At 42.1% G+C, this 27955-nt stretch overlaps 1 protein-coding gene across 2 annotated transcripts in view; it reads right to left on the bottom strand.

Annotated features, from left to right (window-relative positions):
* Positions 1-27955, bottom strand: part of LOC135547152 (kalirin-like) — a 279689-nt gene that overhangs the window by 170098 nt on the left and 81636 nt on the right. For both annotated transcript variants that reach the window (XM_064975865.1, XM_064975866.1), the window contains exons 2-3: positions 6969-7043; positions 4882-4996 (exon numbers count right to left, since the gene is read on the bottom strand). In XM_064975865.1, coding sequence (XP_064831937.1) covers positions 4882-4996; positions 6969-7043 — 190 coding nt within the window. The remainder of the gene's footprint in view (positions 1-4881; positions 4997-6968; positions 7044-27955) is intronic.

The following is a 27955-nucleotide window of genomic DNA, read 5'->3' on the forward strand; positions in this document are numbered from 1 at the left end:
GTTACACTCTGCTGCAGAGGATAAATTCATTAGAGTTACCAGCCTCAGAAATTGCAGGGGGGGGGGGCTCTAGAGATAATTTGAATAAGATAGACAACGAACCAATGTCAACATTGCCGACCCACGAGGAGTTAGCTGAAGATGCTAGCTCCCAAGAGTTCCCCACAGAACCTACTCAAAGTGACCTACTGGCTGCCATAAACTCACTAAGCAAGAAGGTGGAGAGTATTGGGACTTTGACTGAAACTGAAGGCAACTAAGGGCAGGGTGCATGAGGTTCAGCAGATGACAGTCGATCACAAGGAAAGGCTACAGGACATAGAGAAACAGTGCACAAAGTTCAAAATTACAACAAAACCCTGAAAGCCCGATTGGAAATGCTCGAGTCGCATTCAAGACGGCAGAATATCCGAATATTTGGGATCCAAGAGGACACTGAGAAAGGGAAACCCACTGAATTTGTCTCGTAGCTGATACCGGCATTGCCGGAGAGTGAACACTTCAAAACGGCCATCCTGAACGACCGCGCACACAGATCACAGACAACAAAGCGGGCGTGCCACCAAGGCCATTCCTTGTACGGCTGCACTATCCCCAGACCAGGGATCTCATCCTCAAGCTGGCTAGTCAAAAGTTCCTTAACTGTAACGGAGCCAGGGTGTCTTTCTACCCAGATATTACTTTGGAGGTGAGGAACCAACAGAAAGCGTATGATGAGTTACTACGCAAGAAATGCAGGGCTGCCAACACCCGATATGGATTCCTCTTCCCAGCCCGGATTTAAGGTGACAGTCGAGGGATCAACACGCACGTTTAACAACCCAAAAGAGGCCGATCTGTTCTTGTCAAGCAAGCTCCCTGGCTGAGGGTACAGAATGGCTGTGTCAACCGGCTAATTGGCCAAATACAGTCCAGGAATGTGTTTGAATTTCCTGCCTATGTCTTTTCGATCAGAAGATCAGAAATTGGGACTTATGTGATGGGTGAGATGTTATGGCTTATATAGCCTTGTTTGGCCTATCATGTTTTAGCGCCACTCACCCCCTAACGTGAGAGTTAAGTGTTATTTAACTTTAGTTTATATGTGGAGCGGCAGGGTAGCCTAGTGGTTAGAGCGTTGGACTAGTAAGGTTGCGAGTTCAAACCCCCGAGCTGACAAGGTACAAATCTGTTGTTCTTCCCCTGAACAGGCAGTTAACCCACTGTTCCTAGGCCGTCATTGAAAATAAGAATGTGTTCTTTACTGACTTGCCTGGTTAAATAAAGGTAAAATTAAAAATTTAAATCTATAGATGACGAGTTAGTTCAAGCTGTATGTCTGGACTCCCTAAAGTCTGTGTGTTACACGGAACCCAAACCGGCTGCGTGGATGAATGTATTTTGTCCCCCCACACCAAACGCGACCATTAAAATATCAAAACTAACTCTGAATCAATTATATTAGTTTGGGGACAGGTCAAAGCATTAAACATTTAGCTAGCTTGCACTTGCCAACTAATTTGTCCTATTTAGATAGCTTGCTGTTGCTAGCTAATTTGTCCTGGGATATAAACATTCAGTTGTTATTTCACCTGAAATGCACAAGGTCCTCTACCCTTACAATTAATCCACACATAAAACAGTCAACCGAATAGTTTCTAGTCATCTCTCCTCCTTCCAGGCTTTTTTTTCTCTTGACTTTATAATGCGATTGGCAACTTTCATAAATTAGGTGCATTACCGTTCGTCTTTCAGTCAACGTGGGTATAACGAATGAGGAGATGGCACCTGGGTACCTGCTTCTATAAACCAATGAGGAGATGGGAGAGGCAGGACTCGATCTGAGTCAGAAATAGAACTGACTTCTATTTTAGCCCTTGGCAACGCAGACGCTCATTGGCGCACGAGCAGTGTGGGTGCAATAATTGAATAACAAAGATTTCTACATTTATTTTGCAATGCTCGCATCGCGTGTGGTCAGCCTGTTAGTCAGGGAGTGCTTCGTTTGGGGAAGTCACTCAGTAATGGGAAGTGGAGGGGGGATGAGGTCTGTGTTTTATGTTCACATTTATTAAAACAGGCGGCGTGACAAGCTCCCGCAGGGCGGGACGTTTTTGTTTTGGGCTTTGTATGACAGCAACAATTTCATCTAAAATAAGAAATGCCACATAGTGACCGAGCACAGAGTAGACCTGGTGGAATAAAGATAGTCAGCTGGAACTGTAATAGCTTAGGGCATGCTGGGGTAGCCTAGTGGTTAGAGTGTTGGACTAGTAACCAGAAGGAATCCCCGAGCTGACAAGGTGCAAATCTATCGTTCTGCCCCTGAACAGGCAGTTAACCCACTATTCCTAGGCTGTCATTGAAAATAAGAATTTGTTCTTAACTGACGTGCCTAGTTAAATAAAGGTAAATAAAAATGTTGTCAAATGAGCTAAGGTTTTTTCTCATCTTAAATCACTGGGCGCTGACATAGTGCTTCTTCAAGAAACTCATATTAAACACTCTGCTCAGGCCAAGCTACAAATCGGCTGGATCGGTTAGATATACCAGTCCAACTCTGATGCAAAAGCGAGAGGAGTAGCAATCCTGATAAGGAAAAACATAATTTTTGTTTACTCCTCCTCGATTTCATATCCTAATGGTTGGTATATTATTGTGGGCTGGTACACTGACAGCTAAGACATGTACAGGCATCTAGAGCTATTCACAAAATAAAAGACAAGAAGGGTAAAATAGTAACAGATCCGCAGGATATTCAAATCAAATCAAAGTTTATTTGTCACGTGTGCCAAATACAACAGGTATAGGCTACATACAAACACAGGTTAGTCAGGCTGATTTGAGGTAGTATGTAGTATGGTTAAAGTGACTATGTATATATGATGAACAGAGAGTAGCAGTAGCGTAAAAGAGGGGTTGGCAGGTGGTGGGTGGCAGGATACAATGCAGACAGCCCAGTTAGCCAATGTGCGGGAGCACTGGCTAATTGAGGTAGTATGTACATGAATGTATAGTTAAAGTGACTATGCATATATGATAAGCAGAGAGTGTTATGGCTTGGGGGTAAAAACTGTTGAGAAGCCTTTTTGTCCTAGACTTGGCACTCCGATACCCCTTGTGGTCTTCTTTTTTGTTTGTTTGAGTTTTACCCCCCATTTCTCCCCAATTTTGTGGTATCCAATTGTTAGTAGTTAATATCTTGTCTCATCGTGACAACTACCAAACGGGCTCGGGAGAGACGAAGGTCGAAAGCCATGCGTCCTCCGAAACACAACCCAACCAAGCCGCACTGCTTCTTAATAACCTCTTGAAGCTAGGGGGCACTATTTTTATGTTTGGAAAAATAATGTTCCCAAAGTAAACAGCCTATTTCTCAGGACCAGAGGCTAGAATATGCATATAATTGACAGATCCAATCCGGATGCCAGCCGCACCAATGTGTCAGAGGAAACACTGTGCACCTGGCGACATGGTTAGCGTGCACTGTGCCCGGCCCGCAACACGAGTCGCTAGTGCGCGATGAGACAAGGATATCCCTCCCTAACCCAGACGATGCTAGGCCAATTGTGCGCCGCCCCACAGACCTCCCGGTTGCGGCCGGCTGTGATAGAGCCTGGGCGCGAACCCAGAGTCTCTGGTGGCACAGCTAGTGCTGTGATGCAGTGCCCTAGACCACGGCGCCACCCGGGAGGCCCAGCTGTAGAACCTTTTGAGAATCTGAAGACCCATGCCAAATCTTTTTAGTTTCCTGAGGGGGAATAGGCTTTGTCATGCCCTCTTCACGATTGTCTTGGTTTATTTGGACCATTCTAGCTTGTTGTTGACATGGACACCAAGGAACTTGGTTCCTCTCATCCTGCTCCACTACAGCCCCATCGATGAGAATGGGGGTGTGCTCGGTCCTCCTTTTCCTGTAGTCCACAATCATCTCCTTAGTCTTGGTTACGTTGACTAACCAAGACTAACCAAGACAGCCTATAGGAAGGATCCTGGGGAAGGAAGGATCCTGTCAGGAAGGATCCTGTCTCGCTGTCTCGTTGTTGTTGGTGATTAGGCCTACCACTGTTGTGTCGTCTGCAAACTTAATGATGGTGTTAGAGTCGTGCCTGGCCATGCAGTCGTGGGTGATCAGGAAGTACAGGAGGGGACTGAGCACGCACCCCTGTAAAGCTCCAGTGTTGAGGATCAGCGTGGCAGATGTGTTGCTACCTACCCTCATGGATGATCTCTGCATGTGTGGTTCCCACCTACAGGCTGTCTAAGGGCTATTTGACCAAGAAGGAAAGTGATGCCGTGCTGCATGAGATGACCTGGCCTCACACAATTGAGATGGTTTGGGATGAGTTGTGCCGCAGAGTAAAGGAAAAGCAGCCAAGAAGTGCTGCCATCGAGGCAGAGGGTGGCTACTATGAAGAATCTAAAATCTATTTTGGATTTGTTTAACACTTTTTTGGTTAGTACATGATTCCATATGTTATTTCATAGTTTTGATGTCTTCACTATTATTCTACAATGTAGAAAATAGTAAAAATAAAGAAAAACCCTTGAATGAGTAGGTATGTCCAGACCTTTGACTGGTACTGTATATATATTTGTATTTAATCAATTTTGAATTCAGACTAACACAACAAAATGTGGAATAAGTCAAGGGTTATGAAAGCTTTCTGAAGGCACGGTACATGGATAAAGCATGTTCCTCCAGCTAGCCACATACATTAAGCCATGTTTACATTAGCACGGTCAGAAAGTCCAGGGGCCGTATCGCCCGCATGTATCAAGCGTCTCAGAGTAGGAGGTGTGCTGATCTAGGATCAGGTCCCACCTGTCCATGTAATCTTATTCATTGTGATCTAAAAAGCTAAACTGATCCTCGATCAGACACATATCCTCTGTTCTTACCTGGGCACAGTGGAGAGATAGGTCACCAGCCGCCGCAGTTCCTCGTGTTTTATTCTGTCATGGTTGCTTCTGGCAGGGAAGGTCAGTATGGGGCCACCTCTCTTATCACGACCTCCTGTAGGAACACAGATAGCAGAAATCTCCTGATTTATGAAAGTCCTATGGCAGAGATAGATAGAGCTTTAAGTGCACATAGGGTTCTTTCCAAATGGCACCCTATTCTCTATATAGTGCATTACTCTTGACCAGGGCCCAAAAACATCCCTCCATTTTCTCAGCATTCTCTCAAAGTGCCAGTATAGGTCATTTACAGGATGACATGATTTACAACATAATGAGAGTAGAAAGGCTCTGTCTTCATATCTCTTATTTAGTAGGTATTTGTCCAAAAAGGCACACTATTCCCTGTACTACCTTTTGTCCAGAGCCCATGGTCAAAAGTAGTGCACTATAACAGGGAATATTGTGCCATTTGGGACGCATCCCATGTGTGGAGAGATGCATGACCAGATCGATGTTGAAGTACAGTGCACGTTTGTTTATCCCCGGTGCTCATGGGACTTTGTGAGCAGCACCAGGAAGGCAAACATGGAGGCAGGGAGGCAAAGCAGCAGCGCCCCAGAGGGAGGGCATGGAGGGAGAGGGGGGCCATGGAGGGATTTTGGTGGTGACAGATCTTTGTTGACACTTCTTGGAAGCACCAACCCCCACGGATGGCAGTGCTCCCCCGTGCTTCTCCCTCCCCTCGACTCTCTGACATGTCCACCAGTCTGTCATCCTCAATGCCCCCCCCCCCCTCCTGTGTGTGTGTATGTGTGTACCACACACTGGGCCTCGTCAAGAGAGATAAGGCCAACAATATTACTCTACTGCTGCTGGGGAAACCTGTGATGTATTTTGGGGAGAAAAAAACATCAGTGAGATGCATGCCAGAGTAGTCCCATCTCCCAGGGGAGAGAGAGCGAGACGGAGAGCAACAGACAAAGAGAGAGCGAGAAAGAAGGAGAGATGAGATATCTATTCTCAACAGCTCAAAGGCTGCCTTAAGTTAACAGCCTTGTGTTTATTAGACTAAATGAGATTTTCTCTATTTTACATGGCGTTTAGCTTATTTTTTACAACAGCGCTCCAGTCAGGTCCAGTTCCCAGCCAGCTCTCTTTGCCAGCATTTTACCTGCTTACCCTGTTCATTGAGAGATGAGTCAGAAACCGTTTTTAGTCACACGGCTGGCTGCATTGTATTACCGCCACACCGGCAGTCATGACCGCAGTAAAATTCCACATGACTGTCGAATTACGGTTATCTCCTTTATGCCCTCTGGACATGTGTACACAACTTGCTATGTACCATGAGGTCCTAATGGCCTGGTACTCAGGGCTCTATTGTCCCTCTGATATCAACGCAAATGCAATCACAATTCACATCAAAAGAGTATTGTGCTTTTAAAACTCCCCTTGCTGTGATGATCAATTTGAAGAATAGAAGTTCAACAGCAGGTTGAAACTGAGTTTAAAACATGGTCGTTGTGGATGTTGTTTCAAAGCCTAACTCAACGAAATGGACAGCTGCTTTCTAAGGTGATGATTAATTCAAAACAACCATACGCATATATTAGAGCGTATGCATATGCATAGGCTTATGAGCCTATGCAAACTGAATTAAAATTATGATTGCGCCGTTATACAATACATAGCCTTCCGCATATTACGCACGGCATAAAAACAGAAAACAAAATAAATGTAAGAAGTCTTTGGTACATAATTGGTCTTTGCACTAATGAAGATGATAGTGTAATAGGAAGTTCCCGCACATGAAAGTTGTTTTGCCGATGGTTAAATGTCAACATGCTTGTCATGTACTACTAATCATGCTTGTCATGGGAATTTCCTCAACACATGTCTGCCAAGAACACTGACAGCCAGAACAGAAAATATCTTCATGATTTCCCATAGTGGATTAGTCAAGATGAAACATCACAGGCTGCAAACCAAACGGCACCCTATTTTACCTACATAGTGCACTACTTTAGAACAGGACTGATAGGACTAGGGAATAGGGTGCCATTTGGGACGCGAGACACACTCACCTGACACAAAGGCCACTTTCTCTTTCAGCACAGGCAGGACATCAGATGCCTTAATCCCATCATTCCTGAAGGACCCTGGAGAAGAGAGACAGATCAGGACAAGATTCAGATAATCAACTTTCATCTTCTGTAATCTCATTAAGAGATTTACATTCCTGGACAAATGGAACACATAACTACAGGCTGATGATGATAACAGAAAGACAAGCTTGGTGTTCTTCTTAAAGTTATTCCCAGACCCTGAGAACTTTTTTTTTCCCTCCAACGTTTTTAGAAGTCAATGATGTAATTGGAACAGGAATAAACAACGATAAAACAGAGAATTGGGCCGGACAGCATTCTCTGCTAGAGGACTCTATAGTAGGGTGACCAGATGGTGGCCTGTCCCCGGCTGGAGCTGTCCCCGGAAATGTCCCCGTTTTTTAACTGTGCGTTGAAACCAGACTGCAAAGTGAAAAAATATTTAACGTGTCAAGAAAGACCGGGCAGCAGAGCCTACCGGTTGATGTCTCAATCGCGCTGTGCTTGTTTAGGCCAACAGAGGGGCTTCTGGCTATAGCAGCTTCATTCACTCTTCTTCTACTAACTACTTGCTCGCGCTAGTTTAGAAAAAACTCATGTGGAAAACTTGAATCCACAACATCACCACAAATGTCAAGTGAATCCACAACATCACCACAAATGTGCTTTCAAGGCATGTAAGTTACAATTGTTTGAGATACTAGCTCGTGATGTTATAATGTCACAATTTATTATATAGATAGATAATCTGCTCTGTAAGGTTTTAAATAGGTTATGCTAGCTAACGTTAGCTGTGTAGACTAAGTTAGCTAGCTACTGTCATGGTAGCTAGGTTAAAAAAAGTTCACAGGTAAACATGCAGTGGACGGGCTATTTTGAAAATATGATTAGATCAAATGAATGCACAATTAATTTTGGGAATATGTATTTGTATTTAAATGGTTTGGCATTACAATAAGTGGTGTGAAAATATATTTAGAAATTTTCATGGATAACGTTAGCATAATGTTTTCTGATAGAGTGGACAGGAAGGAGAGGAGGAAGATTGGATAGGAAGAAGAGTAAACGAGATGAAGGAGGAAAGGTAAACATATGATTACAGAGCCTGACAATTTATTATTCCAAACAATGTTTTTGAGATAAAATACAAAAATGAGGCAATAGGAATCTGTGAACCAGAAGTATTTTATCTAATAGTGTACTATTTATTATTAAAGATTGGAGAGTAAGACGGAAAAATGAATTGACACAAGGAGAATGAGGTGGAAAGGTAAAGAGAAGGAAAGGAAGAAAGAAAGAGAAGGAAGACGAGTGAAGAAAAGAGAAGGAGAAAAATTAAGAAAGTAAGAAGAGTGGCACAAGGAGAGTGAAGATGAGCAGACAGAGGAGGTACAATGGCTCTTTCGCAGAAACGGAAATGACAACATGAGATAATTTCCATTTATACATTCAGGTCAAGACGATAGCATGGTTCACTGCACTCTTTGTAATTCCTCTTTTTCAATTGGCAGCGGGGGAAGAACGGCAGTGGTAGAACATCAATAGACGACAAAACATAAAGCCGCTCTCTGATTGCCCGTGTTTGTATGCCCTCTGTCACCACATTCTTCACGAAGGTAGAGCCTTCCCAAGAAGAATATGATTTAGCTGTGCAGGAGGGTCTTTGCATACCACACTATGCAACACAATCACAGTTACAGATCTATGCACTGCCCAGCACAACTGACCCGGAAACTTTATGAGCCAAAGTGACGCCATAGTGAGTAACATGTTAGCGCCATGGGTAACTACTTTGGTAACACAGGACCTAGACCAGGTTGAATTTGTGGGACACAAATTCAATCACAGGCATGTAAAGCTGCTGCCAATAGTAGCCAGATATCGTAAGATATATGATGGCAGCACGTCTGTGGAAACAAAACTGCTTGATTTTGTAAAATTGAAAGGAGAAACAGCAGAGAAAATTGCAGCGGAGTTCCTGGTGACCATCCAAATTTAACCTGGAAAACAAAGTTGTGGCGTTCTCTGCCGACAACACAAATACCAACTTTGGAGGTCTGAATAGGCTGGGGAGGGTCAATGTCCATGCCAAAGTTAAAAATGCTCTGCAGCGGGAGGTGAATGGCTTAGGTTGTCCAGCCCGCATCATTCATAACACGGCCAGATCAGCTTTGGATATGATTCCCCATGATGTTGAGTACCTGCTCACAAAGATATTTGGAGTAGACAGAGACAGAATAGATTTTGTGAGTTTGTTGGCCAGGAGTACCATAGCATTTTATGACACAGCAATGTTTGCTGGTTGTCCACGCTCCCTGCTCTAGAAAGAGTCCTGAAAATGTATGTGCCATTGAAAACCTTTTTTCTTTCTGAAGACAAATGCCCTGTTGTCCTGCGAACAATATTCGAAGATTCACCTACTGAACTTTGTCTGGCATTTGTCTATGGAAACCTGACCATATTCAGTGACACGAGCAAGATGCGTGAAGGCCAGGACAGCTGTGCTGTGAAGTCAGCTGCAATTCTGAGAAACGTTGAGGCAAAATTCCAGTTTTGATCAGAGGTCTTCTGAGAGAACTAGAGGAAAATGGAGCAATGTCCAAAGCGAGCTTTCTCAAAACATCCCAATCATTCTTCACTATGGCTGTGAATTACTACCAAGCATGGGGGAAGCACACAGATAATCGAAAATATTTACATTGCCTCCTTCTAAAAACAGGACCTCAGCATGAAGAGATCCAGAAGGCAGAAGCCACACTGCAGAAAAAATGCCCCAATGTGACCATCAAATTAGGATGCATTGTTTGACAAGGTTACTGGCTTGCAAGAGTTCTTAAAGGGGGGATCGCTTGAATAATGGAAAACATCTGAGACACCACTCAGTCAGAGATGGAACACAGTGGTTACCCACTTCAAAGAGAATGACATCCCACACACTAACCTGGCTAGATTAGCGTCTGTTGTCATGTGCTTACCTGGCAGTAATGCACCAGTCGAGAGAGTGTTCTCCCAAATGAATGATATATGGACAGCAGCAAGAAATAGGTGCACTGTACCTACCATCGAGACCATGCTTATTGTGAAGACAAACTTCAACCTCCCTTGCCAGGAGTTAATGGAGAAGCTGGACAAAGACAAAGCAATCCTGAAGAAGATACATTCTTCTGAGAAATATACAGATTAGGTTGGTATAAGTATATTATCTAGTTACCAATCTCATCAGCATCTTATTTTTTTATTATCTTGTTAAGTATTTCACGTATACTATTGTCCCTGTTTTTTTTTAAATGTTGATCATGTTCTCATTCTACCAAGACTACCTGGACCACTTAATGGCTGTTCAGACGGGACAGTTCTGTCTTGTCTGTAGTGTTTCTGTAATATAGTTGTTTTCTCTGTCTGTCAGTGTGCCTGGAATTGTCCCCCTTTGTTATTTCACAGATAATACCATTGGATATTTTAATGACATATTGACCGCCGAACTGGAAATGTCCCCGGTTTTCATTTCAGAAATCCGGTCACCTTACTCTATAGTATAAACACATCACCGATACAAAATGTAAAGCGATTACACAGTTAAAGTTGGACGTTTACATACACTTAGGTTGGAGTCATTAAAACTCGTTTTCCCAACCACTCCACAAATTTCTTGTTAACAAACTATAGTTTTGGCAAGTCAGTTAGGACATCTACCTTGTGCATGACACAAGTCATTTTCCAACAATTGTGTACAGGCAGATTATTTCACTTATAATTCATTGTATCACAATTCCAGAGGGTCAGAAGTTTACATACTCTGAGTTGACTGTGCAGCACTGTAAAGTAGATTTTCTCTATTTTACATGGCGTTAAGCTTGTTTTTAGAACAGCGCTCCAGCCAGGTCCAGTACCCCGCACGCTCTCTTTGCCAGCATTTTACCTGGTTACCCTGTTCATTGACACGGCAGGCTGCATTGTACTAAGAGGGATGCTGGCCAGCAGCATTGTATTAATGAGCATAGTCATGGATATTTCAATCTCCTCTCTCCAGACATGGGTTCAAACTCTATTTTAAATCATTTCAAATGTAGCTATGCTTGATTGACCTTGCCTGCGGCAACAGAGCCAATAGCATACTTGCAAAACTGCAAATCCCACACATCTAAAACAAACACAAAGTATTTGAAAGACTTGTTGTCTCTCAAAAGACATCGTTACAGTTTTTTTGGTAAACTAGCTTGCGAATTTTAGCCATATTTGTACAGAAGTTACAAGCAGTCAAAACAAGACATGGTATAAAGAACAAGAAACTAGCTGAAACAAGCCACCTATGATTCCCCAGATGGCAGCTTCTTGTAATTGTTGCTAGCTATCTGGCCATTCAGAACCCACTGCCTTCTGCCCCATTGAAGCGTGTGCATAGTTTTTGTGACGTTGTCAGCTAACTCGCCTATATCGGTATGAATGTTTAACACTATATTTTAAATCAAATTATATTTGTCAAATGCGCCGAATACAACAGGTGTAGGTAGACCTTACAGTGAACCAACAATGTAGTTTTAAGAAAAATAAGTGTTCAGTAAAAAAATAAAAGTAACAAGCTATTAAAGAGCAGCAGTAAAATAACAATAGCGAGACTATATACAGGGGGTACCGGTACAGAGTGAATGTGCGGGGGCACCGGTTAGTCGAGGTAATTGAAATAATATGTACATGTAGGTAGAGTTATTAAAGTGACTATGCATAGATAATAACAGAGTAGCAGCGGCGTAAAATGGGGGGGGGGGGCAATGCAAATAGTCTGGTTTGCTATTTGATTAGATGTTCAGGAATCTTATCGCTTGGGGGTAGAAGCTGTTTAGAAGCCTCTTGGACCAAAACTGGGTGCTCTGGTACTGCTTGCCGTGCGGTAGCAGAGAGAACAGTCTATGACTAGGGTGAGCAGCAATAAAATTTGATTTGATTTGAAGTTTTAGGGCCTTCTTCTGACACCGCCTGGTATAGAGGTCATGGATGGCAGGATGATTGGCCCCAGTGATTTACTAGCCGTACGCACTACCCTTTGTATTGCCTTGCGGCTGGAGGCCGAGCAGTTGCCATACCAGGCAGTGATGAAACCAGTAAGGATGTTCTCGATGGTGCAGCTAGAGAAGGTTTTGAGGATCTGAAGACTCATGCAAGTGCATAGAGCAGAATTCTCAATGAGGTTAAGAAGAATCCTAGTGTGTCAGCCAAAGACTTATAGAAATCTCTGGAAGAAGCTAACATCTATTTTGATGAGTCTACAATACATAAAACACTAAACAAGAATGGTGTTCATGGGAGGACATCATGGAAGAAGCCACAGCTGTCCAAAAAAAACATTGCTGCACGTCTGAAGTTAGCAAAAAAGAGCAGCTGGATGTTCCAAAATATTCTGTGGACAGATGAAACTAAAGTTGTGTTGTTTGGAAGGAACACAACACTATGTATGGAGATAAAAAAAGGCACAGCACACCAATATCAAAACCTCATCCCAACTGTAAACCATGATGGAGGGAGCATCATGGTTTGGAGCTGCTTTGCCACCTCAGGGCCTGAACAGCTTGCTATCATCGACCGAAAATGAATTCCCAAGTAAGTCAAGACATTTTGCAGGAGAATGTAAGGCTGTCTGTCCTCCAAATGAAGGTCAACAGAAGTTAGGCGATGCAACAGGACAACATCCCAAAAGACAGAAGTAAATCAGAATGGCTTGAATGGCAATCAACCCGATTGAGATGCTGTGGTATGAAGTCACCTGACATCCCAAGAATATTGTGGAACTGAAACAGTTTTGTAAAGAGGAATGATCCAAAATTCCTCCTGACCGTTGTGCAGGTCTGATCCGCTACTACAGAAAATGTTTGGCTGAGAGGGTCATCGTGATCTTTGTTGGAATCGTCCGTCCATCTGTTGAAGAGTCAGTTCATCATCGTCTCTCTCTCTGCCTCCCTGAAGATTAAAAGTATTTTGTGGTTAGAATGGATAGTTCAGAGTACCATTCAGAAATGTTCCCATAGAATAGATGTTTCGGCGGTTGTCGGTCTTTGCATCCCAGGTTGACATCATTTCTAGCTGCAGACTAGTAATTAGTATCTAAGATTTGCTCTTATTCAGTCAGGATCGATAGTCTCAGACTTTAACCATTTCCCGCCGTGTAGCCAAAGCTCCTATTGGTATGGTTAGGAATTCAACAACCATTGCTTAGCTTATACTGAGGTTTTGTGGTCTGAACTCAACCTGTGCCCCCTCGGTGTCCATCAAGGTACGCGTGGTCTGAAGAGGATTTCTTCAGGAGGAGGTTTTATTCGTAACCATAGAAAAGGGCTGTCCCATGAGCCAGATCATGCCTGTGCTCATGAGGGCAGGCCAATGACTTAGTTAAATTTAAAGGGAATACAATTCTCTCACATTAACGGTTCAACATCTCATTACATAATTTCACAAATAGTTTAATCTTTACTCATTCATTTTATACAACCTCCATAGACGCAAACCTCCATAGCGGAGGCACCTGTATAATCAGAGTTATGTTAATGTGGCTGTGTTGACTTTCATGAGGTTACAAACATGAAACAAAATGGACCGGGTCGTAGCTGGCTTCTACGCATTCCCCAAAACATGGATATTGTTCAGTTCTCAAGTTCTGTGATGTAGAAGAATTTCCTTTGTTCTCTCTATGCAAGTTCCTTTGTTCTCTCTATACACTCTTTCTGCATGGCCAGGGGGAGAGAGTCTCCTCCAGGAAGTTACGACCTGAGATAACAGAACCTGGGTGTATGAGAGGGAGCATACAAAGCGGTTAATATTAGTATATTCTAATAGGCTCTAATTTAAAGGACATCAGGTTTGACCAATTAGTGTGTGCGGCCAACACACCTGAACACACTTAACAAGATAGAGGATAGAGAGAGTTTTGTTGATGCTAAGAGCAGAATGTATGTTTTTAAATAACATTCTTAGAACATTCTCTGAACGTTACTAAAGTTTTCTTGTGTTTTTTATGGAAAGTTTTCTTAACTTTCTCTGAACAATTTGAGAACATGACTTAAATAGAAATATGAGGAAACCTGTAGGAAATGTTATGCTAAAGTACTGAAATTCCCACAGAAGAACTTTGTTTCTTAACGTTCTCTATTTGAGTACATTCCCAATGTCAAACCAGTTGGAGAACTTTCTTTGAACATGACCAAAATTGAAAAGAAATGTAACCATGTTTGAGCTTTCAGGAAACATTCTATTAAAGTAATGAAATACCGAGAATATGTTTGTTTTTTTTCTGTCAAGTTCCATAAAGGCCCAATGCAGCCGTTTTTATCTCAATATCATTTCTGGTTAACAATGGACTAGTAACCGGAAGGTTGCAAGTTCAAATCCCTGAGCTGACAAGGTACAAATCCCTCGTTCTTCCCCTGAACAGGCAGTTAACCCACTGTTTCTAGGCCGTCATTGAAAATAAGAATTTGTTCTTAACTGACTTGCCTAGTTAATTTGGGTCAAAAGTTTTGGGTAGCCTTCCACAAGCTTCCCACAATAAGTTGGGTGAATTTTGTCCCACTCCTCCTGACAGAGCTGGTGTAACTGAGCCAGGTTTGTAGGCCTCCTTGCTCGCACACACTTTTTGAGTTCTGCCCAAAAATGTTCTATACGATTGTGGTCAGGGCTTTGTGATGGCCACTCCAATACCTTGACTTTGTTGTCCTTAAGCCATTTTGCCACAACTTTGGAACTATGCCTGGGGTCATTGTCCATTTGGAAGACCCATTTGTGACCAAGCTTTAACTTCCTGACTGATGTCTTGAGATGTTGCTTCAATATATCCACATACTTTTCCTGCCTCATGATGCCATTTATTTTGTGAAGTGCACCAGTCCCTCTTGCAGCAAAGCACCCCCACAACATGACGCTGCCACCATGGTGCTTCAAGGTTGGGATGGTGTTCTTCGGCTTGCAAGCCTCCCCTTTGTCCTCCAAACATAATGATGGTCATTATGGCCAAACAGTTCTATTTATGTTTCATCAGACCAAAGGACAATTCTCCAAAAAGTATGATCTTTGTCCCCATGTACACTCTCAAACCATAGTCTGGCTTTTTTATGGCGGTTTTGGAGCAGTGGCTTCTTCCTTGCTGAGCGGCCTTTCAGGTTATTTCGATATAGGAAATGTTTTACTGTGGACATAGATACCCTTGTACCTGTTTCCTCCAGCATCTTCACAAGGTCGATTTGCACTTTTCGCACCAAACGTCTCCATCCCGAGCGGTATGACGGCTGCGTGGTCCCATGGTGTTTGTACTTGAGTACTATTGTTTGTACAGATGAACATGGTACCTTCAGGCATTTGGAAATTGCTTCCAAGGATGAACCAGATTTGTATTCTGAGGTCTTGGCTGATTTCTTTTGATTTTCCCATGATGTCAAGCAAAGAGGCATTGAGTTTGAAGGTAGGCCTTGAAATACATCCACAGGTACACTTCCAATTGACTCAAATGATGTCAATTAGCTTATCAGAAGCTTCTGAAGCCATGATATCATTTTCTGGAGTTTTCCAAGCTGTTTAAAGGCGGCACAGTCAACTTAGTGAATGTAAACTTCTGACCCACTGTGATACAGTGAATTATAAGTAAAATGATCTGTCTGTAAACAATTGTTGGAGAAATTACTTGTGTCATGCACAAAGTAGATGTCCTAACCAACTTGCCTAAACTAGAAATTTGTGGAGTGGTTGAAAAGCAAGTTTTAATGACTCCAACCTAAGTATATGTAAACTTCCGACTTCAACTGTATATATAAAATACAAAAAAATCATGTTTTTGAAAGCACTGGGCCTTTAAATGTGCTGAGAATGTTCCAAAGCAAAGCAACTATCCTGCACCATTCCCAGAAAGTTGTGGGAAGGTTATATGCAAAATAACCATAGGACAATCACGCTCTCACCAAGCGCTAAGAAACATATGGTTCTCAGAACATTATGTGCTAGCTGGGATATAACAATAGTTTCTACCACTCTTTCCTCTCATTGACTTTGCACCACATACAGACTTGGTAGTCACACCAGTGCCCGGCCACTTTCCTCAGGCTCTCTCTCTTGATCTACTCAACCGCACAAAAACACAGGGGGAGAGGCGAGGCAAGGGCATCGATCATAACACAGCAGCTAGTACAATGAACGAGCTGGAGGATGAAGAGCATTCTCCACACTACACCACAGCGTGATTTGGAAAACACACAGCAGCACTGAATCATCTGTGTGTTCAAGTTCATGTCTACAAACAACAGTGGCTTCTCATCTGATTAATGCTTAAATGGGCATTCTGGGATTTGAAAAACAACAAAGCAGACACCCCGCCACTTTTATTTGGAAAAAGTTGGGGGATGGGGCAGCTGGAGAAATGCAACTATTCTCAAATTCATAGACAGAGCTTGATATGCATTGCCTGGCTACCCATCCACATCGCTCCTGGCCAACTGAGGTTTGTTCTCCACGATGAGTGGATTTGCCTCCCTCCCTGACGATTTCTAGAAGGCAAAAACATTCTGACCGTTCTCATTGGTCCTACAAACCGATTGGGCCAGAGTCGGCCTACATGATGACGTTATCAACTTTCATACTCTGATTGGTTCAATTTGCTAGACGATCCAATCCCTAATTAATTTATTTTGTACAGCGCCCTTCATTATGAAGTCAAACAAATAACTTCTTGGGTGGCAGTTTCAGACTGAATGTATGTAGTGATCGATAGAGCAGCGAAATTAAATTCAGCAATGCAAGGACACCATCCTGATATCAAAATCAACCCAAAAATTGTACTAATCCCAGATTGCCCTTTTAAAACTGGACAAAATAGACAGGAAAAAGTTGTCTACTACTCAATATTTGCAGAATCATCTGACAAATATGCAAGGATTTGTCTTGTCCAATATAGAGCACCCAATTAGAGCATAGCATATGCACGACATCAATGACCAAGAAAACCGCCCCGCAACGAGTCATTACATCTAGATATCTAATCATAAAGTGTGCACTGGTTTCCTACTGATTTCTATTAGATAAGGTCACTTGTCCCTATGGCTCCACATTGTTTGAGCAATAAAGTCTCTCTCTCTGTCTTTTTCCCTCTCTCCCTCCCAGTTCCTTCAGCTGGACGACCGTCTGTTGTGTTATGAAACCCAGTGTCCAAAAGTGGCAGGATTCAAAAAACAAGTGGACATGTCCACCATCGCCCACTGTGGCTATGAGACACCGCGTTCTCAAAGGTACATGATTTACCAAACACAGTCTCCAAAGAACATTCCAGAGTATCCAGAGTAGACCAAGTGGAGTAATATCTCCACAGTACAGAGGAGCCAAGAAGAAGAAGACAGGAGGACTCTGTAGGCCTCTCAGAGAGAGAAAGAGCTCACCTCCCATGGAGTTGACTTGTCTGACATGTCTTACTGCCTGTTCCTGACATGGCCTGTCAGACGGCTGAGGGCCGTAGCACCAGGCAGGATGGATTCCCATTTGTTTTAATTTGACAAAGGCTGTTTCTTCTCAGTTTAGTGGAAGACCCTTGTCCTCCCCGAGCAATTAACCCAGCCCATTGGAGTGGAGCAGACTGCCAGCAGAGGCAGGAAGACATCCAATCCCACAGAACCCTGTAAAAACATCTGTCCTGGGATCCAGAGAGTGGAGAGGAGGAGGGAGGAAAGGAGGAGAGAAGGAGGATGACCCAGCTCTGGATATCAGATTCTCCCTGTTTCTTCACCTTCTAACCCGGGTGACCATAAAACACAAGAGACATTCTTCATCCTGGCCTGTGGTGCGCTACGTAAAGACAGCGGAAGTGCACTCCACAGGTACCACCTGTCCATGGCATACTACATCTTCACCAGAATATTCCCTATTTAGTGCACTACTTTGTAATCTTGGTCAAAAGTACTGCTTTTTTTTCAAAAGGAAAAGTGTGCCATTTGGGACGCATGCCAAATCATAGAAAAATACTTCAGATACTTCAACCTGATTTAAAAGATGTTATTACTCAATAATGACCGCAGCTAAGTTTGAGATGCCACCACCATCGTTACTTCAGGCCGAAACATGTGCTTGTCGGCACCAGAGTGTCACAAACATCAGCCGGTCTGCTTTTGAAGTTAGGAGTAAATCATTAGGAGAGCAATCTGTTGCCTCACTAATCCTAGTGTTGACAGTTGGGGGTGCACAGGGACCAACAGGACAGGACATCAGAACAAGTTCATGATAGAGGGAGGGAGGGAGGGAATGTGCCCATCCCAGTCTCTGTTGTCTCTCCAATCTGTTTCTGATACCCTTCATGGCATTCTTTATGCTTACAACCTTCCCTTTGAATGACTGCATTTAAACCTAAAACCTTTCCTCCATCCCTACGCATGTTAAATGTATTGCTGGGATTAAGTGCCTTCCTCGGAGCCTGATACAGACAGCAATGAAGGGGTAGATGTGTTTGGACACTTTCCAAATTCCATTAGTGAGTAATTACATTTACCTTAAAACACACCAATTACGACTGGAGGAGAGGCAATGATGATTGAGCTTGGAAAAGCAGCAGACACATCCAATTGATCATACAGACTAAGGATGTTTCGCAAATGGCACCCTATTCCTTACAGTGCGCACTACTTTTGACCTCTATGGGCCCTGGTCAAAAGTAGGGCACTATGTAGGGAATATGCTGAAACAGTGAAGGAACTGAGGGTCAATCACTGGGCACTGCAGTTTGTGCATAGATGGCCTGTACCACCTCTGATTAGAATCATTAACAAACACAAGAACAGATTCTTATTTTCATACAGACAAAAGGGATATATAGCTGATTTCATAGCAACACACAAGGGGTGTATTTATTAGTGCACACCGTAGCAAAATGTTTTGTAATGGAAAACATTTCGCAACAAAAACTAGAGTTTCTTATTGGATAAATTTAGTTAGATCAGCCTTTAAAAAAAAGATCTGATGTGATTGATCAATTAGTGGGAAAAATATCAGAATAGAGCCTTTGGAAAGGCACCCTTAAAAAGCAACGAATCCATTTGAAAACAGCCTGTGGCATCAATAAGTGTAAATACAAAAATACAGTCAGTCTCGTCCAAAACAGAGTTTGGAACATCCGTGCATCACAACGGGTAAATGAAGGTTGGATTTTGATTTGATGATGTCCATTTTCCATTAACATGGGGTGAACAGCTGCGGTGATTGGTCTCTATCCAATAGCATAGACAGTGAGACAGACCTGCCAAGCAGCTCCGACTTTGTTTACAGAAGAAAACGCGTTGCTAATGTTTTTCCTAGAGAAATACTGCACCAAACACCTTAGTTAGATGTGAAATTGCGCAACTAAAACCTCAACATTTATTACAGATTTCTTGAGTTATCAGATTCATTCTGCGGATTTTGAGGAAGTGAAATAGGCTTCCGCGCCTCTAGTGTCACATGGAGTAAATCAATTGATTACTAATGGGCAATTCCACCGTAACATAATTGCGATGAGACTTAAAATGTATGCCTTTACAAAAACCATTGATTTCAAAGTTTAACAAAACCATACAACTCTATGCAAAAATGACTACTTTGAACAATTTACACTTAACATTTGAAGAAATAACACATTTACAGGAGAACTATACAGATGGAAAGTTTGGTAACAGAATGCCGGTAAAATTCTCATCAGTTTATTTATGTGACCATGTTTTCCAAAACCTCTGTTAATTGCTCTTGTAATGCACACAATGGGAGACTGAGAGCTGGTTTCAAGCAGCAGGTGTTTATTTGTAAAGGACCACAGGAGAAGGCAGGTAGTTGGGTCCAGGGGCAGAAAGAAGGTCATACATAGGGGGTCCAAAAAAGCAACAGTACAGGCAGGGAAAAGGCTAGTAACGTCGTCCGGGAGATCAGGCAATAGGCAGGGAATAGGCAAAAAGGTGTTGTTAGCGAGGCAGGCAAAAACTTACACAGGAGGATAAAATTACGGTGGGAAACCATCGCTCCGAATAGAAGTGTGTCACAAAACAAACAATACCTCACATTGATAGGGTGCAAAAAAACTGTACTAAATAGTGTATGATAATGACATACAAGTGTCTGAACAGGTGATCAGTATTCAGGTGATTGGGATCTGGAGCGCAACCTGCGTTCAGAGGATCTACCGTGTTTGAGAGTGTGAGCTGGAGAGTGGCCTGGAAAGTGAGCTGCGTTCAGGGGATCTACTTGTTTGAGAGTGTAAGCTGGAAAGTGGCCTGGAAAGTGAGCTGCGTTCAGGGGATCTACGTGTTTGAGAGTATGAGCTGGAAAGTGGCCTGGAAAGTGAGCTGCATTCAGGGGATCTATGTGTTTGAGAGTGTAAGCTGGAAAGTGGTCTGGAAAGTGAGCTGCGTTCAGGGGATCTATGTGTTTGAGAGTATGAGCTGGAAAGTGGCCTGGAAAGTGAGCTGCGTTCAGGGGATCTATGTGTTTGAGAGTGTGAGTTGGAAGCAGACGTTACAGCTCTGAATTAAGATTCAGATGTCTGCAGAAAGAATAGTATGTCAGCTATGACATGACACCTTTAACTTTGAAAAAATATTTTTGGGGTTATTGAACTACACTTCTTTTTTTTACCTTTATTTAACTAGGCAAGTCAGTTAAGAACAAATTCTTATTTTCAATGACGGCCTAGGAACTGTGGGTTAACTGCCTGTTCAGGGGCAGAACGACAGATTTGTACCTTGTCAGCTCGGGGGTTTGAACTTGCAACCTTCCGGTTACTAGTCCAATGCTCTAACCACTAGGCTACCCTGCCACTAAGTGTAGTGGATTTACACCCGGTAAAATAATTGTGGTAACAGAATTTCATCATCGGTCCCTAATCTGTAATACACAGAAATGCATAATTATGTATATGTATGTCATTCTCTTCATGGTGATGTATCCTAATTAAGAACACAAAGGCAGAAATATCCAATATCCTCCTTTGCATATTTGGTTATTTAAAAGTTTAAATGGATTAAATTGAGCTTTTTTGCCACTGGCCTATACACAATACACCATAATGTGAATTTTTACAAGTTAATAAAACATTTATAGCTAAAATGTCTTGAGTCAATAACTATTAAGCCCCTTTGTTATGGCAAGCCTAATCTAGTCCAGGAGTACACATTTGCTTAACAAGTCACATAATAAGTTGCATGGACTCACTCTGTGTACAATAATAGTGTTTAACATGATTTTTGAATGACTGCCTCATCTCTTTACCACACACATACAATTATATGTAAGGTCCCTCATCGAGCAGTGAATTTCAAACACAGATTCAACCACAAAGACCAGGGAGGTTTTCCAATACCTCGCAAAGAAGGGCAACTATTGGTCGATGGGTAAAAAAAGAAGAAAAAAAAGCAGGCATTAAATATCTATTTGAGCATGGTAAAGTTATTAATTAGACTTTTGGATGGTGTATCAATACACTCAAGTCACTACAAAGATACAGGGGTCCTTCCAAACTGAGTTCCCGGAGAGGAAAGAAATCACTCAGGGATTTCACCATGAGGCCAACGATGGCTTTAAAACAATGTTTCCTGAGTGGCCGAGTTACAGTTTTGACTTAAATCTACTTGAAAATCTATGGTAATACCTGAAAATGGTTGTCTAGCAATGATCAACAACCAATTTGACAGAGCTTGAAGAATTTTGAAAAGAATAATGGGCAAATCCAGATGTGGAAAGCTCTTAAAGACTAAGTTGTAATCGCAGCCAAAGTTGATTCTACAAAGTATTGACTCAGGGATGTGAATACTTACGTAAATCAGATATTTCTGTATTTCATTTTTAATACATTTTCTAAAATTTCACTAACCAAACATTATCACTTTGTCATTATGTGGTATTGTGTGTAGATGTAACACATTTTGAATTTAGGCTGTAACACAACCAAATGTGGAATAAGTTACTCTGTTTAAGTTTGGACATTAAAGTATAGAACAGTAGAATTCAGTACAGTAGTGTTCAGTAGAGTACAGTAAAGTAGAATATCAGTACAGTACATTATAATGTACTCAACTCTGGTGTGCTCTACTGTCTACTGTACTGAACTACACTCTACTTTTCTTTAATGCACTATGCTTTATTTTTCTCTGATCCGGATCAGACCAAATCTGAACCAATCATGGACGTCCATGTTTGGGCCAAATTAAGGTCGGTCCAGACATCTGTGAACGTTGAAATAAAGGCTGGTTCGGACCGGACCAAAAAACAATGTCTGTGGACGTTGAAATCAAGGCCAAGGCAGACTGACCAAATTTCAACAACTTTCCAACGTCCCTGGACGTCCGGTGTCGGTCGGTGCTCAGTGGGGGAGGATGCTGATTACAGTAAATGTAGAGAGAGGGGGCTCAGTAAGAGCCGGGAAAGGAGGCATAAATTGGAGAGAGAGAGAAGAGAGAGGGAGTTATCCAGACTTTTCACACTATGCTTTGACCACCAGAAAACCGAGAAAGAAAACCGTTATCACCTGAACATAACAATGGATAACAGTAGCAGTTTAAACAATTGTGGTTTGAGACGACTATGATTTTCCATTGTAGCCAATTCATTTGCAGAAATTCCATTACGGAGTTTGGTAACAGAATTCCGTGTTTTTTGTTGTTGTTGTTTTTTTGTGTTTTTTTTACCCCTTTTTCTCCCCAATTTCGTGGTATCCAATTGTTGTAGTAGCTACTATCTTGTCTCATCGCTACAACTCCCGTACGGGCTCGGGAGAGACGAAGGTTGAAAGTCATGCGTCCTCCGATACACAACCCAACCAAGCTGCACTGCTTCTTAACACAGTTCCCTCCAACCCGGAAGCCAGCAGCACCAATGTGTCGGAGGAAACGCTGTGCACCTGGCAACCGTGGTTAGCGCGCATTGCGCCCGGCCCGCCACAGGAGTCGCTGGTGCGCGATGAAACAAGGATTTCCCTACCGGCCAAACCCTCCCTAACCCGGACGACGCTCGGCCAATTGCGCATCGCCCCATGGACCTCCCTGTCTCGGCCGGTTGTGACAGAGCCTGGGTGCGAACCCAGAGTCTCTGGTGGAGCAGCTGGCACCGCAGTACAGCGCCACCCAGGAGGCTGAATTCTGTGTTTTAAACACTTAATATTTCCTAAACAAAATTGATATCAGTAAAAATACTCCACCTAATTGATAGGTTTGTTATGTCCGTTGTTAGGAGACCAAGGTGTAGCGTGGTAGGCATACATTTTACTTTATTTTTCAAATGACACCAAAAGACAACAAAATACAAACGAACGTAAAGTTCTGCAGACTCCACAGCAACAATGCAAAAACAAGATCTCACAAACTGAGGTGGAAAACAGGCTGCCTACATTTGATTCCCAATCAGAGACAGCGATAGACAGCTGCCTCTGATTGGGAATCATACCCGGCCAACAAAGAAATAGAAAACTAGAATGCCCACCCAAATCACACCCTGACCAAACCAAATAGAGAAATACATAGGCTCTCTAAGGTCAGGGCATGACAAGGTCTGCCTTCACTTGTTACTTCTGTGAACTTTCAATATCCTCCCTCATGCGGGAGAGAAATTTGACAAGATAAGTATGTGGGTTTTTGGTAATGTAATTTCAAGGCACTAGGCAATGTTTCTTAAACTTACAGAAGGCAGAAGAAAACTAAATATAAGTGTTGATATTAGTTGGCAGGGGTCTTTATTTCAACATTATTGGATTTTGATGTATTGCTAAGACTTTTCCTGGTACATATTTTCTAAGACCCCGTTTCCACCAGAAATCAATGCCTTTGCTTATTCCTAATTTTCAGTATGGAAAATAGTGGGAAAATGTACAATATATATGCCTTAATAAAAAAGAAAGAATCTTAGCTTTCATTTGACACCCAATTTGACATATTCCTATAAACTTCACGTTGGTGGTCATGGGTGCTTTTGCATGAAAATGGCCTAATCTAACCTAGAAAATCAGGCATTTCATATTTATATTAGGCACGCTCAAATTATATTAACAAAACAACAGAATTAGGCCTACATGCACTGGCAATTCCAATAAATGTTTTTCCACACCGTTCACCTTACTGTGAAGTCTACACAATGTGATGTTTTAATAGACTAGTGAACTACTACACCAAACACAGTGTTAGCCTGACAACTGTCTGAGACAATAAACAGAGGGCACACAGACTGTGGCTGCATCCCAAAAGTCAACCTTTTAGCCTATTCCCTACATAGTGCGCTGCTTCTGACCAGGGCCCATGGCCCTATGGGCCCTGGTTAAAAGTAGTGAACTATGTAGGGAATAGGGTGCCATTTGGGACACAACCAGACAGTCACCATGGCTGAGCAGAGCTAGACAGGCTCCTTATCGCCTTGTCTTCTAGCTGGACTGCTGCTTTCTTTCATCTGCCCTCCTCCAGAAACACCCTTCTATTGGCTGCGACAACGGTTTCCCATGGCAACGTATCCACAAAGGAAACCAGGTCAAGCCCCGCCACCTCCCTCTGAGATAAAGCATCCAGCTGGAGACCCAGCCCCAGCCTCACCACAATTACCCACCACTGTGGGGATTTTATATCGCTGCTGCTAAATTGCTAAATTTACTATGGACCTTCCAGACAAAAAAAAAGGTCCCTGCTCCCATTTTAAGGGGGGGGGGTCACAGAGCAGACACAGACCCGGCCTGCGACACGACCCAGCCCCTGCCGTAAAACTCTTCATGGGGTAATGATCAGAGAACAGCGAGACCAAATTGGTTTGCATCCGATCATGGAGACGGAACAAAAGAGCTCTGTGTCTAATCCTTTACCCAGAACACACTGGGTTGAAGACAGTAAAACCCTCATAATTACATCCCCATTTATTCCCACTAAATCACCTTTGTTCAATCGCAGTGTTATCAAACGCTACATAAAGAGACAGGGCGGGCCACTGATTTCTAGAACATGCCTGAAGCTTAAAAATACTTTTGTTTAATGTAACTATACAGCATGTTGGGTCAATGATAGCATATATTTCTAAATACTCCATTCTGCAGTCTGCAGTATATCATTCCAAGGTAAATCTTTCAGACATTGCATGTCATACGGGCTGTGAGACGTTGTTCATTCAAGAATGAATACCATAACTGGACCAAGTGACCATATGACCATACCAGATATTCTTTTCCCAAGGGCGGCTTTTGAACAAGACGATTTTTAAAGCCAAGAGTAGTATAGTATTCGATGGAAGTAAGAAATCATTGTCATTCGGACATGCTTTGGCAGCAGCATGTGTGTGTTTTCTCAAAGCGAAATGTTCAGGTCTTGAACTTACAACCAAACGAGAGCCCCACAGTAGGATCAATGCCAATCTATTCTTGCTGTTAGAATACTCTCCACATTCCTAAACAATTACCCAAACCAGAGGAGCAATAAAATATTACAATGCAGTCAAATTAAACTTTGAGAAATCCTTACAACGCAGAGGCCTCTACAGTATGCTAACAATCACTCTGTCATAGCATGGTAAAATATGGCGTATCTGAGTGGTACATGCAACCTCGACAGTTCAGCTCTGTTGCTATTACTGTAAACTAGGGCTTGCCCCGACAAAAAAATATTGGTCAACCAAGAGTTGGCTGTTCTTTCGACCAATTGAATGGTCGCCATTTTAAAACGTGTATTTTTCCATATATAGACCGGTGGTGTTTGAATTAAATCAACTATACGTAGGCTACTGAGCTTGTCTGATGCTTTAAGCACACTGTGATTGAATAATTAAGACAACCAAATGACTCAAGAGGGAGCCAGAGATCAAGATAGCCTAACCAGAAGAAAAAAACCTCCACCTCCCCCTGCTGCTGGCCTTCTGCCATTATGTTCCCGCAACCTTTTTCATTTGGAGTGCCAATTTATCTTACCATTTCTACCGATCTGCATGCCCGTTATGATTTTCATATGCATATTTTCTTGGAACAGTTTCATGTCTTTTATAATAAAGTCTTTGTTTCTCAAAATCATTGTCATGTCATTAATACAAATGTAAATTAAAATTATACATTTAAAATACTTTTGATTGCCATTGTCAACTATGTAAATATAGCATACATAAAGCCAACAAATTAAAACATTGCAGGCTGCAGGTAGAAAATATCATGATGAAAAAAAATCACATTGACTACACATGGCCTGTCTGCAAGGAACTTGAAACATTTGATCAACTATCAACTTGGTCCAGCCCTAAGCTTGTTCTAACAAACTTGCAACATTGTATAAAATACTCTGGACAAATATTTTGGACACTCAGGGTTTCCGTGAGCTCCGGAGACACATCTATAAGCTATTTGAGCAAGGGATAAGAAGTAAATCAGGTTCACCTATTTTCCACTGGATCAGAGCATGACATTTTTTTCCCTTTTCACCACCAAGTGGTTATTGAAAGGAAGAGAGCTGGAAAGATGATTCAAATAAGCTACCCTGAGGATCTATTGTCAGTCTCAATGGATGTAAAAACAGACTTTGTTTACTTCTTCTTTGAGGTGTAGAAAAAATTACTTTGAAGAAGCTCCACAGCTCATTAGTGGTGGTGAGTTAAAACAATCAGAAATACTATTAGATCCCAAAATAGGCACATTTATAAGCCTACATTTGTGCGCAGACCAGGTATCCAAGGCCTACTTCTATGAGTAATCCAGGGCTCGTCTTTACTCAACATTGACAGGGGCGCTCCAAACAAAACACAATGATTCAATTGACAACTCGTAAAAGGAATGAAATAAACCAAAATGTGTTTCACATAAGTGTAGCCTAGGTTGTGCGTTCTGCAAACAACATGTCAACTTCGATACTGAATGCAATAACAGAAATGACGTTAACCAAACAAACATTGTAGATTAGAAATTATCGGTAAATGAACTACTGGTGTGTTATCCCCGCGGGCCTCCGCAGTGGTTTAGTCCGCTGAGTCAGGCGTCAATCAAGACGTGCCATAAAACATTTTTTTGCAACTGATCGACTAAACCATTATCTGTCGACCAACAGCATATCAGACTCTATCTTTAAAACGTATGCCAAACAAAAACCATTGATTTCAAAAGGGTAGCAAACCATACAACTCTATACACAAGGACTACTTTGAACAATTTTCACAGAAAATGTTGCAAAAACAAATGTACTTTCTCCGGAACATTTATGTACTTTTTAGCCAGTAGTTATGAAAATAGTGCTCACAAGCCAAAAGTGGTCCCTGAAAATTGCGTACTACGTCACATATCTGCAGATATGTATGTGCATCACATCATCTCTCGCTCCGCTGTGTGTGCGCATCTTGCTAGCCGTCACTCAAATGGTGAAGGGCTGAAGCTCATTGGCTAGAACTAGAATTGCTACGGGCTGGCCCACGTGGTAGAAAATGTCAGTAAAATGGTGCCGCACAGCTTCCAGACAGTCACTTTCAAACACGGGATTTCGTGGCTAATTGAGGTAAGACCATAATTCTGCTAATAGATTTACACATCCAGCCCAAAGTGGGAAGTTTAAAAAATACTTATTCGTCACCAATGTTCCGGAGCATGTTTTTAAATATTCAAAGATGTCTGCAGAAAGAATGGGGGGGCCAGCTATAGCAAAACAATCTATTTTGGTTATTGAACTACAGTAAGTGAAGTGGATTTATGCCAAGAGTGTGCAAAACTGTCATCAAGGCAAAGGGTGGCTATTTGAAGAATCTCAAACATAAAATGTTGTTTAACACTTTTTTGCTTACTACAGGATTCCATATGTGTTATTTCATCGTTTTGATGTCTTCACAATTATTCTACAATAGTAAAAAATAAAGAATAACCCTTGAATGAGAATGCTTAAATCATTAGTTATTTTTGTGTGCTCTAGAAAGCAACATATGTTTAGTTTAACCTGCATTCAATATTAAATTCAGGTCAATAAAGTTTTTCTGTAATATAATGAAGGCAGACTGTAGTTCAGATA

This window comes from Oncorhynchus masou, chromosome 10 (assembly GCF_036934945.1).
Source record: "Oncorhynchus masou masou isolate Uvic2021 chromosome 10, UVic_Omas_1.1, whole genome shotgun sequence".
Taxonomy (NCBI): Eukaryota; Metazoa; Chordata; class Actinopteri; order Salmoniformes; family Salmonidae; genus Oncorhynchus; species Oncorhynchus masou.